The 14,994-nt window shown below is 45.7% G+C and overlaps 1 protein-coding gene across 2 annotated transcripts in view; it reads right to left on the bottom strand.

The window, feature by feature from the left end:
- Positions 1 to 1,034: 1,034 nt before the first annotated feature.
- Positions 1,035 to 14,994, bottom strand: part of LOC148532544 (uncharacterized) — a 50,581-nt gene continuing 36,621 nt past the window's right edge. For both annotated transcript variants that reach the window (XM_088467579.1, XM_088467580.1), the window contains one exon: positions 1,035 to 4,888. In XM_088467579.1, the coding sequence (XP_088323705.1) occupies positions 4,877 to 4,888 (12 nt within the window). In that variant the 3' untranslated portion in view covers positions 1,035 to 4,876. The remainder of the gene's footprint in view (positions 4,889 to 14,994) is intronic.

The following is a 14,994-nucleotide window of genomic DNA, read 5'->3' as shown; positions in this document are numbered from 1 at the left end:
GATGGTGGAGACGCAGGGGAGGAGCCACCCACTTGCCGGCACTAGGTAAGTATACTTTGGGTGCAGGGTGTGCGTTGCGTGGTCTCCCGCGGACCCAGGGCCCCATGAGCATTGCACACCCTGCACCCATTACAAATGCTCTTTATGGTCCCACAATTATAATTGTACAAATACCGGCTGCTTTTGCACGCAGCCCACAAATACTACACAGCTTTATTTACATCCCCCCCCCCCCCTATTGCAGTGCAACATGGTTTTACCCAAGTGCAAGATTACTGGTTCTTTCTTTGTTTCTCTCCCCACTTCCAATTCAGAATAAGCTCCATATAATCTGCAGTTGTCATAATTGATGCTTCATCTACAATGAACATTTTAATGATATAAAGTATTATCTGGCTTGGAGAAGAGCTGAGTCTAGGGAATACTTGCCTGCTGTCCCAGTAACGGCCAGGAGTCTCCCAAAAACGTGGTGGCTCTCCTGGCCGCCAAGAAAAGCGGGCAAGCCTCCGCCCACATCTGCAGCGTTGGGGGATGACATGATTGGCGCTGAATTGTGTCATCGTGGCCCGCCCCCTGCTCCACAATACCCGGCATTCACGCCCCCACTTCACCCCTAATGTCAGGTGATGTCCCCGGCCATGCCCGCCCCACTATATCCCAGCCAGAATGTTGGTAAGTATGGTCTAGGGAGCCTTGCAGTGATAATGCAGGCCTGGCTTTATATCCCTTTTCTCTGACAGAGAGGTAATATAGGCTTTTGGTCGTATAGTAAAGGAACACCCCCATTTTCTCAGCATTATCAATTCCGAAAACATGACTGAAACTTACTGTGGTTTCCTGCACACGTCCCCTTATACTTCTTGTTTCTTTGCGCAGGAAAGCAATATGGTTATTAGTCAAATCAATTCCACAGAGCATGCACAGAAATAATTCACCCCAAACCGAGCTATGCATAGGACATACTTCAAAATGGTCATATGTAATTAATAGATTTATTACTATACAAAATAAGAAATAGACATAAAATACTGACAAAGAATAAACATAAAATACAAAAGGAGAGTAAGCTCAAAAACAGACCTTCGGACTTTTGTGTGACCTTTACACCACTCACGGTTCTCACGCATGTACAGTTCCCATCTTAGTCACCTATTTTATTTTAAAAGCCAGTGAATGAGCTACATAAAACCTAACCTCACTGAAAATTATCTAGCCTAATTAAAAACTTATTGCTGAGTACTACTACTTACCAGAATGACTTCCACCTGAAACAGACTGCTGAAAACAGAGAAACACACTCAGCATGACAGAGGTCTGCTAGGGACAGAAAGGTCGTTTGCCAGTGGCATCACTCACCTGCGGGACACCTGGTGCGGACTCCTTACGTGTAAGCAATGCGCGCCTGCAAAAAAGGGGTGTGGCCTCATGGGGAGGGGTGTGGCCTAGCAACCCCGAACCCCAGTATAAGTCACTACGTGGGTCCAGGAAGTGCGTACTGCCCCCGGGGACCAGTCAATGTGCAGTGCCGGCGAAGGGTGACACCAAAGTGCCGACGACTCCTCAGTCACACGAGTCGGGTGCTGCACTGTAGCATTACGTGACCCAGTGAGGGAGCTGGCACTACTCACAGACTGGGTCCCGGGGGCAGTCCGCATCTCCAGGACCTGTGGAGTGACTAAAACGGGGGTTTGGACCTCAAGGCCACTCCCTACCCACAAGGACACACCCCTTTTTGCAGATGCACACTGGGTGTCACCATGGGAAGGACCGCCACTGCCTACAGAGCTCCTTGTTTTTTGAGCTATGTTTCCCACTATTATTATTATCCTTTATTTATATGGTGCCAGAGGGTTACGCAGCACCTTACATAGTACATAAACAAAAGTACATAAACAGTACATAAACATAGCACATAAACAGTACATAAGCATAGCACATAAACATAGTACATAAACATAGCACATAAACATAGCACATAAACAGTACATAAACATAGTACATAAACAGTACAGAAACAGTACAGAAACAGTACATAAACATAGTACATAAACAGTACATAAACATAGTACATAAACAGTACATAAACATAGTACATAAACAGTACATAAACAGTACATAAACAGTACATAAACAGTACATAAACATAGTACATAAACATAGCACATAAACAGTACATAAACATAGTACATAAACAGTACATAAACATAGCACATAAACAGTACATAAACAGTACATAAACATAGTACATAAACATAGTACATAAACATAGTACATAAACAGTACATAAACATAGCACATAAACAGTACATAAACAGTACATAAACATAGTACATAAACAGTAGAACAGAACAAGAAAACAGTGACATACAGTACAAGACATTGCAAGACAGGTACATGGTATAGAAACATTACTGCAACAGTAGCAGGATGGCAAAAGTCAAGGGTTAGGTGCTGTTGTAAGGAGTATAGAGTAGATAACAATATAAGTAAAGAAAGGAAGTGCACATGAGGGAAGAGGGCCCTGCTCTTGAGAGCTTACATTCTAACTTACTGACAGATTAAATTAACAATATAGTGCAATATGTATTTGAAGACTCATATTTACAGTTCTGTAGTTTACATGTATTTGAATAATAATCTCCCAGTAAAATGGAACAGACAAAAAGCCGATGTTATTATAATAACAACTAGTAATATAGAGAAAGGAGAAGAATTTAAAAGAAAAATAGAAGTATATATATCAGAAACATACTAAAAAAAAATATATATATATATTTTAGTTATATTAATTCTGAAACCATATTTCGTAAAAAGCACAGTATAATATAATTGTGTGCTCAGAATAGCAAAAAGTTTACAGATAAAATATCTTAAAATTGTGAAATAGTTACAGCCTGCAAGATCATATTAAATGAACAGTCATAATCACACAGAGCGTTGAGTCAGGATTCTCAGCAAGAGGCACTTAGAAGGGTTATAGTCGCTATAAAATCAATTAAGCAAATGTCTGGCAGGTAAAAAAGTACTGGAGTCTCCAGCTACCAAGTAGCAATCCCCGGCAGATCGCAAAGCATGTTAATCATTAGGGAGAGCAGCTAATGAGGTACAAGAGCAAAGAATTATTAGTCCAAGAGACCGATCACGGCCAGTACATGATAAGATCGGATAGGCGCCAGCCTGCCCAAAAGTCCTTGGTGCCGTGTAATGTGGGAGATTGCACAATAGTTGCTTATAGGAGAGTGTGGTGGCAGTCCAAGTGGTAAGCCTCATGCAGGAGCTTCTCTAATTCCCCTTTTACACCAGAACAAAAACCTGGGTTATTGCTGGGTCTACCCGGTCACAGCTCAGTGTAATAGGGTCCCTGAAAAATAAGCCAGGTCAAGTGACCCAGCAATCTAACCCAGGTAGCTACCAGGGTTGAACCAGGGATGATCTGGGTAATGGTGCAGTGTAAATGGCGCAACTAGGTTATCCGACCTAGGTCATGCCTAAAATGAGCTGATTGGTGGTTGTGGAGCAGTTACCTCCCACTTTTTATGACCAGGTTCAGTGTGAATGGGGCTGACCTGAGAACAACCCAGATCGATGGTGCTGTGTACATGGTGTCTGACCTGGGTTGGAACCATGTCTGAAAATTCAGGTCGGACCCAGGTTTATGGTGGAAAAGAGGTATAAATGAAGACAGATCAGTTCCAAGTGGTCGATAGAATGAGTGGATCAAGACGCTCATACAGCTTGCACGTAGGTTAATCGCGGCTCCGCATTGCCAGGTAGAGAGTGAGCAGATGGAAATGTTTCAACAAATCTGTACCAAGAGGATGTAAACACTAAAAATGGTTCATATAAATTCCATTAACAAAGGTGCAAAGCTCCAGTGATACAATATTGAGTTACGCTTTTCCTTCTCCATTCCGCAATGTATTTGCTTGAATGTATAGAGTGCTGAGATGACAATGGTCATTTTGCCACGTGGTTGTGTTAGGACCAGGAGGAACACTTAAGGATAAATACCAACATTATGTGATCAAATGCCAGACAAGGCGAACATTGGGGCAGAACAGTTTTGAAAGTCTTCTTTGCTGGTCTTTGGTTAGCGTTGTCTGATGCAGATGTTATTTTTCAAATGACTAACATACTAACCGCGTGTACAGTTGCAAAAAACCCTCTAATTTGCATGAGCATCAGCCTCTAAGGGTCATCTACATTTGTGCAAACTTGCCCCCTGCGGCTGCGTTGCCTTGTGATGTATGATAATACTGTAGCGTAAATGCTCTCACTTTATATGAGTGGCTCATGGATCTGCTCCTGGAGGCGGAGGTGCCTATGGCGTTGTCTTCTTCTGTTAGGTGGACCTTGGCAGAGGAGGGGAGCTCACAGCTAAATGCTGGATGGATGCACTTTGTATTGTATTTAGTTTATTTGACATCTCTGGATTCTATTTCTTATCATTATCTCCCAGTCATGTTCTCTCCATATTCCATACTCAGGAGCCCATCCGTAACCAGATCCTCTATAGTATTGCTACTCCTCTCATCACCTCCAAAGCTGTCGTGGTTTCCCGATAGGGCTTCCGAGTCTTGTACATGTCCGTTCTGTGTGGCCCCATCTCACTTTATATCACACAAGTAATTGGGACCAAATGGATAAATACCGAAGTTGGTCCAGAAAAACATAAAAAGAGCATCCTGTGGCTTTAACAGGGGGAGGTATAATTCTAAAGCTGAGTTACAGTATGTTCAGAACAATCATTTCCTTTGAATAAGTCACATTATCCACATATTGTACATTGGCTGCTATCAGTCATTTCCATAGTGGTCTTACGCTCATGCTGAGATGTGTTGGTTTATACTTTTTGGCATCTGTCTCATGGGCACCTTCATTTTGTTACCTATGTGAAAGCAGAACATTATGAGATGGTTGACAGATAAAAACATAAAGAGTACAAACAATAACAATGAAAAATTATATATATATATATATATATACACACACACACACACACATTTTGTTAATTGATAAAAATAAACTATTAATTACTATAACTACTATATTCGAAAGCATTCTTACTTTGTCACATTTTTTCCAGACCTGCCTAAAACGTTTGCACAGTACTATATATATATATATATATATATATATATATATATAGTTCAATCCGAGCAGGCACACAACCAGACTAATTCACATTCGACTGGTGCAGAGTCCATATGTGTGGCAATAATGCACACTCACCCCCTCCCTCCAGAGAAGATTCCAGGACTTGCACTAGAGTATATATATAGTAAGTGTGTGTAATCAGTGGATTAAATAGTTAATTTCTACATAGGCATATAAATTGTAACAAACACATATATCCCTTGCTAGGCCTCTTGAGGTTTGAAATGAGATTGTCTTAATACAGTTGCTGTTTTACCATAGAATGGTCAAAGACATAAATATTGAGGCCTAGCTCTACCTGTCATTTCTATTGCAACTATAAGTATAATAAGCCATTCATAGCCTACATGCTCTTATCAGTAGTGAACCACATTCCATTGGAATGACCATCGTAAGCTATGTAGAGATGCTAAGCATTATGGGTAATTAACTGATGTCCAGACTCTATACAAAGGAGCCTTGAAATAGAGTTCATCTCCAGACATTAGGATACGTCATTACTGTATGTCTTTGTCTGGTAATATCTTAGTGCTTACAGAGCATGTGCAAGAGAGATAAGTTTGGTCAATGCTACGCTGGACCAATGAGTGCTTGATACCTAGCACTGTATGTAACTGATATGGGCGTAATATCCAGAAAGCCAACACCCCAGACTAGGGTATATAAACCAGAGGTACACAAAGGACCCATTAGCTCATGTATGGACCTAAGACTCTGTAGTAGAGGTGCCTGCAATGTAAATTGAATTATCTGGGCGTTGGAAAACGAGGGCTCCCCAGAGAAGAAGATAAGATGAAGTACATCTTATGCTGAGGATGATGAATTACCGGTGTCATCTGAATACATAGACAAAAGTTGAGTATACTGTATACTTTGTATGTTGTTTGTTAATTGTTTGTTTGTTACTTGTAAATAAAGTGTGTTCATTTGTACTCACTCATATTGCTCACATGTGTGTACTATTTCATTCCGATTAGAACGAAACCCACCGTTATGCACTTGGTGTCGAGAAGTGGGATCGGAAGGGTTAAATAATTTGTGACCAATTGATTGATTGTGTATATATATATATATATATATATATAAACAGTCACTAGTGTCCACACTACATTATATTCTGTTAGCTGGGGTGCCACATCAATGCCCTATTATCTAGGGATTAATATAGTGTCCAGAAAGAAGTGCACTCACCAGTCTTGAAGTAAATAATGTCTTCTCTTAATGTAATAAGATCAAGCACAGTCAGCCATGATAGACACTATATATATAGTCTTAGACATGTTAAGTTTAAGAAAGTGTTGGGATATCCAGGAAGAGACAGCAGTGAGACAGTTGGAGATATGAGTAAGTTGAGAGGGGGGTGGTAGGAAGAGGAGTGGTAGATCTTAGCATTAGAGATGATGTTGGAGGCCGAAGAGCTATTGAGTTAACCTAAGCAGGATTATTTAGCGTGAGAACATGGGGAGTTCCAGGAACACAACCTTGGGGGACATCTACTGTTAGTGGAAGTGGAGCCATGAGACAGAGAAGGAACAGTCAGAGAGGAAAGTCACGTAGACCAAGGGAGTAAAGGATTTGCAGGAGGAGAGGGCGGTCCACAGTCTCAAAAGCAGCTGAGAGGTCGAGGAGAATGAGCAGAGAGTAGTGGTCCTTTGATTTGGCAGCAAGAAGGTCATTGCTGACATTAGTGAGGGCAGGTTCTGTGGAGTGGAGAGAACAAAATGCAGAAATGGATCAAGCAAGGAGTGGGAGGAAAGAAAATCGGTGAGGTGGTTATAGACAATCCATTCAAGAAGTTTGGAGGCAAATGGGAGGAGAGAGATGGGTTGGTAATTACGGAGATCAGGGTGGGTTTTTTAAGAATGGGGAGACAAAGGGAAGGCTTGAATGAGATGGGCAAGATGGAAACAGGCAATAGAAGAGAAGGAGCAGAGGAGATGGGAGGGGATATGATCATGGGGGGGAGGATGTCATGGGAATGGGGAACCAGATTAAGGCCATGACGTCATCTCCAGATACTGGGGAGAAAGATGTCGGAGTTGGTAAAATGGATGAGGAGGATGGAGAAAGGCAGGCTTGTAAGTATAAAATGATGTTGGCTTCGGCGGGATAACTGCAGCCTATGGAGCTTCGAGCAGAACCTGCCTACCATAATGCGTGGGAAAATGCGCAATTGCGGCTATTTAAATCTGCATCGTTACCATAAAATCTTACTGCAGGTAAATGCTACTGTGAAATAATGGTTCTAACTGATGTCCATTCTAACAGAAAACCCAAATGGATAGAAACAAACCCACCATAAGGCAAAAGTAGCAAACCCATAATAAAGGATCCGTATCTATTTCCAGAAAGCACAGGGGGAGATGTATTAAAGATGGAAGTGACCACGTCAGCCTGTGCTAGGACTCCTGCGCATGCGTGGTCTACAGACCACGCATGCGCCACCACCCATTACCTCTCCTGGTAATTTTTGTGGTGTGTAGCACAAAGGCTACAGCAGTACGTCACGTCATCTTTAGATGGTGGTAGCTGCGTGGGGCAAGTTCCAGAATGCTGGTATCTAGGGGATGCTTAATATTTGCAGGTATCCCATGAAATCGGGTGTTTTTGGCCAATATACTGCAAATATTAAATGATAAATGGGCCCCTCATGATTTCTTTGTGTATTTTTCATCACATCTGACTTTAGGCAAATGCCGTAACAGTGTGGTTACTGCGCATGCTCTAATGATGGCAGTATTGGTGTCCAGTCCTATATATATATATATATATATATATATATATATATATATATGTACATATACATATGGAGTGGGGATGTATTTCAGCCCCAGCATTCCTCCGCGCACGCATAGGGCATGTCACAAGTCACTGGGCTTGGCCGCACAGCACACCTGCGTCTCTCTGCATGCTGGCTGAGCAGAGTGTCGGGAGGCGGAGCTGCTCTGCCAGGTTTTTGGGCCAGACCAGCCCATCGGCCCTTCGTGCATTTGCCAGTAATGCCAGATGACCAGTTCGGCCCTGCCGCATGCAAATGCAAGTTTACACAACACACCCGCAAAACTCCCACAAGCTGGTACAGTTCACTGCAATTGCATTGTTGCCACACAGTTCCCACCCCAAAACGCCTATTCCATGCAAAGCGAGATCTGGTAAAGATCAGTCTGACTCAGAATCAAACGGATATACGCAAAAATGTGTAAACTGGATTCACTTTGTGCTGTATGCTAAATCTCGCTCTTTGCATCCATTACAAGAGATCCGTCTGACGCAGGGCCGGATTAAGGTGTGTGGGGGCCCCTGGGCAACGAACATGTGGGGGGCCCTATTAAATGTGGACAAACTGGGGGTATGCACAATGGGGACCTCATGCAGAGCCCACAGTAGTGGTGCCCCTTATGCAGTGCCCCCAGTAGTGCCCCATATGCAGAGCCCACAGTAGTGGTGCCCCTTATGCAGAGCCCACAGTATGGTGCCCTTTATGCAGTGCCCTCAGGAGTGGTTCCCCTTATGCAGTGCCCCCTATGCAATACCCACATTAGTGCCCCCAGTAGTCATGCCCACAGTAGTCATGTCCCCAGTAGTAATGCCCCTTGTTGTAGTGCCCCAGTAGTGATGCCCCTAGTGCCCCCATTAGTAATGGTCCCTGTAGTAGTGCCCCAGTAGTAATGCCCCAAGTAGTAATGTCCCCTGAGTAATGCCGCCAGTAGTAGTACACCCAATAGTAATGCCCCCCAGTAGTCATGTCCCCTGTGGTAGTGCCCCAATGGTAATGTCCCCTGTATAAATGCCCCCAGTAGTAATGCCCCCCCGAGTATTGCCCCCAACAGTAGTGCCCCTGTATAAATGCCCCCAGTAGTAATGCCCTCCCGAGTATTGCCCCCAGTAGTAGTGCCCCTGTATAAATGCCCCAGTAGTAATACCTCATGTAGTACCCCCTGTATAAATACCCCCAGTAGTAATGCCCCCCGAGTATTGCCCTCAGCAGGGCCGCCATCAGGGGGGGTCTGCCAGGCCTGGAGTCCCGGGCCCGGACAGAGCGGGGGCCCGGTGACAGCAGGGCAGATAATATGAATCAGGCTTCGGTAGCCTGGGAGAGACAGCGCAGTGCTGCCGGCGGTATTTGAAACATGTCACAATCCACGAGCATTACAGCTCGCGGACCGGCGGCCAATCAGGAGTGGCCTCAATGGCTGCTCCTGATTGGCTGCTGGTACGCGGCCTGTGATTGTCTCGCGGCCTACGCCATATTTGAAATACCGCCGGCAGCGCTGCGCTGTCTCTCCCAGGCTGCCGTATATCTGCACCGCTGTCTCCCGGGGCCGGGCCCGCTGATGCTGAGAAGCAAGGTAGGACTCAGAGTCCCTGCCGTATGCCCCTCCACCTAGTGCAGCTAGCCTTCTCTACCCAAACCCCCTACTCCAGCCAGCCTTCGCCTGCCCTGTGCTCCCCTTGTCCAGACAGCCTTCTCTGCCTTGTGCCCCCCCCCCAGTCCAGCCAGCCTTCCCTGCCCTGTGCTCACCCTAAACCAGCCATCGTTCCCTGCCCTGTGCCCTCTAATCCAGCCAGTCTTTTTTGCCTTGTCCCCCCCTTCCCAGTCCTGCCCTGTGCCTCCCCCCTAGTACACCTAGCCTTCCCTGCCTTGCCCCCCTCTAGTCCAGCCATCTTTCCCTGCCCTGTGCCCACCAATTAAGGTTCAGCCTTCCCTGCTCTGTGCACCCCCAGTTCAGCCTTTTCTGTGCCCTCCCAGTCCAGGCTTCGCAGCCGTGTGTCCCCATGTCCATCCTTCCTTCCCGACCCCAAACTTTGAGAATTTTTAAATTGGTTTAATCACCAATTGACGTCTCACCCCCTAGTGTAACTCCACCCACATTATACACAGCTCCGCCCACCTCTGCACCATCCCCCAGGGGGGCCCTGCCTATTTTATCAGTACCGGGCCCCACGATTTCTGATGGCAGCCCTGGCCCTCAGTACTAGTGCCCAGGTAGTAATGCCCCCCGTGTAGCAAAGCCACTTGCAAAAAAGAAAAAGAAAACCTAATACTTACCTTGAGCCCCGCACCCGCTGCCGTCCGGTCCGCTCGGCTGCTCTTCTGCACCATGGGAGAGATGTCATGACGTCTCTCCCATAGCGCACTCCGGGAGCCAGAGCTCCAGCCTCTGGCTCCAACTGCTGCTGCGGGGAGGGAGCCTGGGCGCCCGTTGGTTACAATCCCAGCAAATAGAGCCTCCTTGCGGCGCCGGACTGAGGTGGGCCGGAGGAGGCGGAACTGGTTCCGTCTCCTCCGGCCCTTTACGTGTGGGGGCCCAGGGATGACTGCCCCCTGTTAATCCGGCCCTGGTCTGACGCATAATCAGCTCCTTTATCTCTGTATCAAACGACTTTGGGGTCTATTTACTAAGCAGTGTTAGGAGACAGAGTGAAAAGTGATAAGAAAGTGATAAGGTGCCAGCCAATCAGCTCCCAACTGTCATCTTACAGGCTGTGTTTGAAAAATGACAGTTGGGAGCTGATTGGCTGGCACCTTATCACTTTTCACTCTGTCTCCTAATACTGCTTAGTAAATAGACAACTAAGTCTTATATATTCCCTATAGATTGTAAGCTTGCAAGCAGGGCCCTCTTACCTCTATGTCTGTCTGTTATTACCCTGTTTTGTTCTATCAATGTTTCCAATTGTAAAGCGCAACGGAATATGCTGCGCTATATAAGAAACTTAATAAATAAATAAATAATAAATATACTGGGACCAAGGAGCACTAGGTCCCAACAAGGACCCTCAAAACAGTGATGAATGAATGCAGCGTGCTGGGTCCTGGGCTTGATGCCATGAATGAGAGTAGTGTTACTGACATAGCAGTGACCGGCACATCATCCCTTATTACAGCAACATAGCACTGGCAGTAGTACAACCTCCCGGAGGTACAGCCCATATGGGTAAATGGGTTTGGATTGCCCTAAAGGCAGACTTGAGTCATACTTCCCTACTCTCCTGGAAAGGCCGAGAGGCTCCCCAATTCAGGTAATGCTCCCGGCTCCCCAGAAGAGTATTCAGTTGAACCGGAGTTGCTGCTGTCCACGTCTTCGCAGCGGTGCCCACTTTTGGACTGAAGTGGGCGGTCTGGGCAGCTGATGACGCGAGTAGCTCTGAATCGCACCATTGTAGCCCCACAAACAACTTTACTATGTAGTAATCTTGGCTTTGTATAGCCGGGGTGGGGCCACAAAAATTTAATCACACCGCCATTCCAATGCCCAGGTAGTAACGCCGTGTTACGCCCCCTGCTGTGATGACATGGCTGCCCCCATGTCGGCACAATAAAGTATGGCTTGTGCCTGAGATTGCCGAGACAATGGCATGTGTTAATATAATAAGATGCTGATTGTACATACCGTGGGGTGACTGACCGTACTATACAGACTGCTCACTTCATGCTGTGTACTGATTGTACATACCGTGGGGTGACTGACCGTACTATACAGACTGCTCACTTCATGCTGTGTACTGATTGTACATACCGTGGGGTGACTGACTGTACTATACAGACTGCTCACTTCATGCTGTGTACTGATTGTACATACCGTGGGGTGACTGACTGTACTATACAGACTGCTCACTTCATGCTGTGTACTGATTGTACATACCGTGGGGTGACTGACTGTACTATACAGACTGCTCACTTCATGCTGTGTACTGATTGTACATACCGTGGAGTGACTGAACGTACTATACAGACTGCTCACTTCATGCTGTGTACTGATTGTACATACCGTGGGGTGACTGACTGTACTATACAGACTGCTCACTTCATGCTGTGTACTGATTGTACATACCGTGGAGTGACTGAACGTACTATACAGACTGCTCACTTCATGCTGTGTACTGACTGTACATACCGTGGGGTGACTGACTGTACTATACAGACTGCTCACTTCATGCTGTGTACTGATTGTACATACCGTGGAGTGACTGAACATACTATACAGACTGCTGACTTCATGCTGTGTACTGATTATACATACCGTGGGGTGACTGACCGTACTATACAGACTGCTCACTTCATGCTGTGTACTGATTATACATACCGTGGGGTGACTGACCGTACTATACAGACTGTTCGGCTCATGCTGTGTACTGATTGTACATACCGTGGGGTGACTGACTGTACTATACAGACTGCTCACTTCATGCTGTGTACTGATTGTACATACCGTGGGGTGACTGACCGTACTATACAGACTGTTCGGTTCATGCTGTGTACTGATTGTACATACCGTGGGGTGACTGACCGTACTATACATACTGTTCGGTTCATGCTGTGTACTGATTGTACATACCATGGGGTGACTGACCGTACTATACAGACTGTTCGGTTCATGCTGTGTACTGATTGTACATACCGTGGGGTGACTGACCGTACTATACAGAGTGTTCGGTTAATGCTGTGTACTGATTGTACATACCGTGGGGTGACTGACTGTACTATACAGACTGCTCACTTCATGCTGTGTACTGATTGTACATACCGTGGGGTGACTGACCGTACTATACAGACTGCTCACTTCATGCTGTGTACTGATTGTATATACCGTGGGGTGACTGACTGTACTATACAGACTGCTCACTTCATGCTGTGTACTGATTGTACATACCGTGGGGTGACTTACCGTACTATACAGACTGCTCACTTTATGCTGTGTACTGATTGTACATACCGTGGGGTGACTGACTGTACTATACAGACTGCTCACTTCATGCTGTGTACTGATTGTACATACCGTGGGGTGACTGACCGTACTATACATACTGTTCGGTTCATGCTGTGTACTGATTGTACATACCGTGGGGTGACTGACCGTACTATACATACTGTTCGGTTCATGCTGTGTACTGATTGTACATACCGTGGGGTGACTGACTGTACTATACAGACTGCTCACTTCATGCTGTGTACTGATTGTACATACCGTGGGGTGACTGACCGTACTGTACAGACTGTTTGCTTCTTGCTGTGTACTGATTGTACATACCGTGGGGTGACTGACCGTACTATACAGACTGTTCGGTTCATGCTGTGTACTGATTGTACATACCGTGGGGTGACTGACTGTACTATACAGACTGCTCACTTCATGCTGTGTACTGATTGTACATACCGTGGGGTGACTGACCGTACTATACAGACTGTTTGCTTCTTGCTGTGTACTGATTGTACATACCGTGGGGTGACTGACCGTACTATACAGACTGTTTGCTTCTTGCTGTGTACTGATTGTACATACCGTGGGGTGACTGACTGTACTATACAGACTGCTCATTTCATGCTGTGTACTGATTGTACATACCGTGGGGTGACTGACCGTACTGTACAGACTGTTTGCTTCTTGCTGTGTACTGATAGTACATACCGTGGGGTGACTGACCAAACTATACAGACTGCTCACTTCATGCTGTGTACTGATTGTACATACCGTGGGGTGACTGACTGTACTATACAGACTGCTCACTTCATGCTGTGTACTGATTGTACATACCGTGGGGTGACTGACCGTACTATACAGACTGTTCGGTTCATGCTGTGTACTGATTGTACATACCATGGGGTGACTGACTGTACTATACAGACTGCTCACTTCATGCTGTGTACTGATTGTACATACCGTGGGGTGACTGACCGTACTAACAGACTGCTCACTTCATGCTGTGTACTGATTGTACATACCGTGGGGTGACTGACCGTACTATACAGACTGCTCACTTCATGCTGTGTACTGATTGTACATACCGTGGGGTGACTGACTGTGCTATACAGACTGCTCACTTCATGCTGTGTACTGATTGTACATACCGTGGGGTGACTGACTGTACTATACAGACTGTTCGGTTCATGCTGTGTACTGATTGTACATACCGTGGGGTGACTGACCGTACTATACAGACTGCTCACTTCATGCTGTGTACTGATTGTACATACCGTGGGGTGACTGACCGTACTGTACAGACTGTTTGCTTCTTGCTGTGTACTGATTGTACATACCGTGGGGTGACTGACTATACTATACAGACTGCTCACTTCATGCTGTGTACTGATTGTACATACCGTGGGGTGACTGACCGTACTATACAGACTGTTCGGTTCATGCTGTGTACTGATTGTACATACCGTGGGGTGACTGACTGTACTATACAGACTGCTCACTTCATGCTGTGTACTGATTGTACATACCGTGGGGTGACTGACCGTACTATACAGACTGTTTGCTTCTTGCTGTGTACTGATTGTACATACCGTGGGGTGACTGACCGTACTATACAGACTGTTTGCTTCTTGCTGTGTACTGATTGTACATACCGTGGGGTGACTGACTGTACTATACAGACTGTTCGGTTCATGCTGTGTACTGATTGCACATACCGTGGGGTGACTGACCGTACTATACAGAGTGTTTGCTTCTTGCTGTGTACTGATTGTACATACCGTGGGGTGACTGACCGTACTATACAGACTGCTCACTTCATGCTGTGTACTGATTGTACATACCGTGGGGTGACTGACTGTACTATACAGACTGCTCACTTCATGCTGTGTACTGATTGTACATACCGTGGGGTGACTGACCGTACTATACAGACTGCTCACTTCATGCTGTGTACTGATTGTACATACCGTGGGGTGACTGACTGTACTATACAGACTGCTCACTTCATGCTGTGTACTGATTGTACATACCGTGGGGTGACTGACCGTACTATACAGAGTGTTTGCTTCATGCTGTGTACTGATTGTACATACCGTGGGGTGACTGACCGTACTATACAGACTGCTCACTTCAT

Source organism: Taudactylus pleione, unplaced genomic scaffold (assembly GCF_031769625.1).
Source record: "Taudactylus pleione unplaced genomic scaffold, aTauple2 ptg000073l, whole genome shotgun sequence".
NCBI classification, from domain to species: domain Eukaryota; kingdom Metazoa; phylum Chordata; class Amphibia; order Anura; family Myobatrachidae; genus Taudactylus; species Taudactylus pleione.
This window is presented reverse-complemented; position numbering and strand designations above follow the sequence as displayed.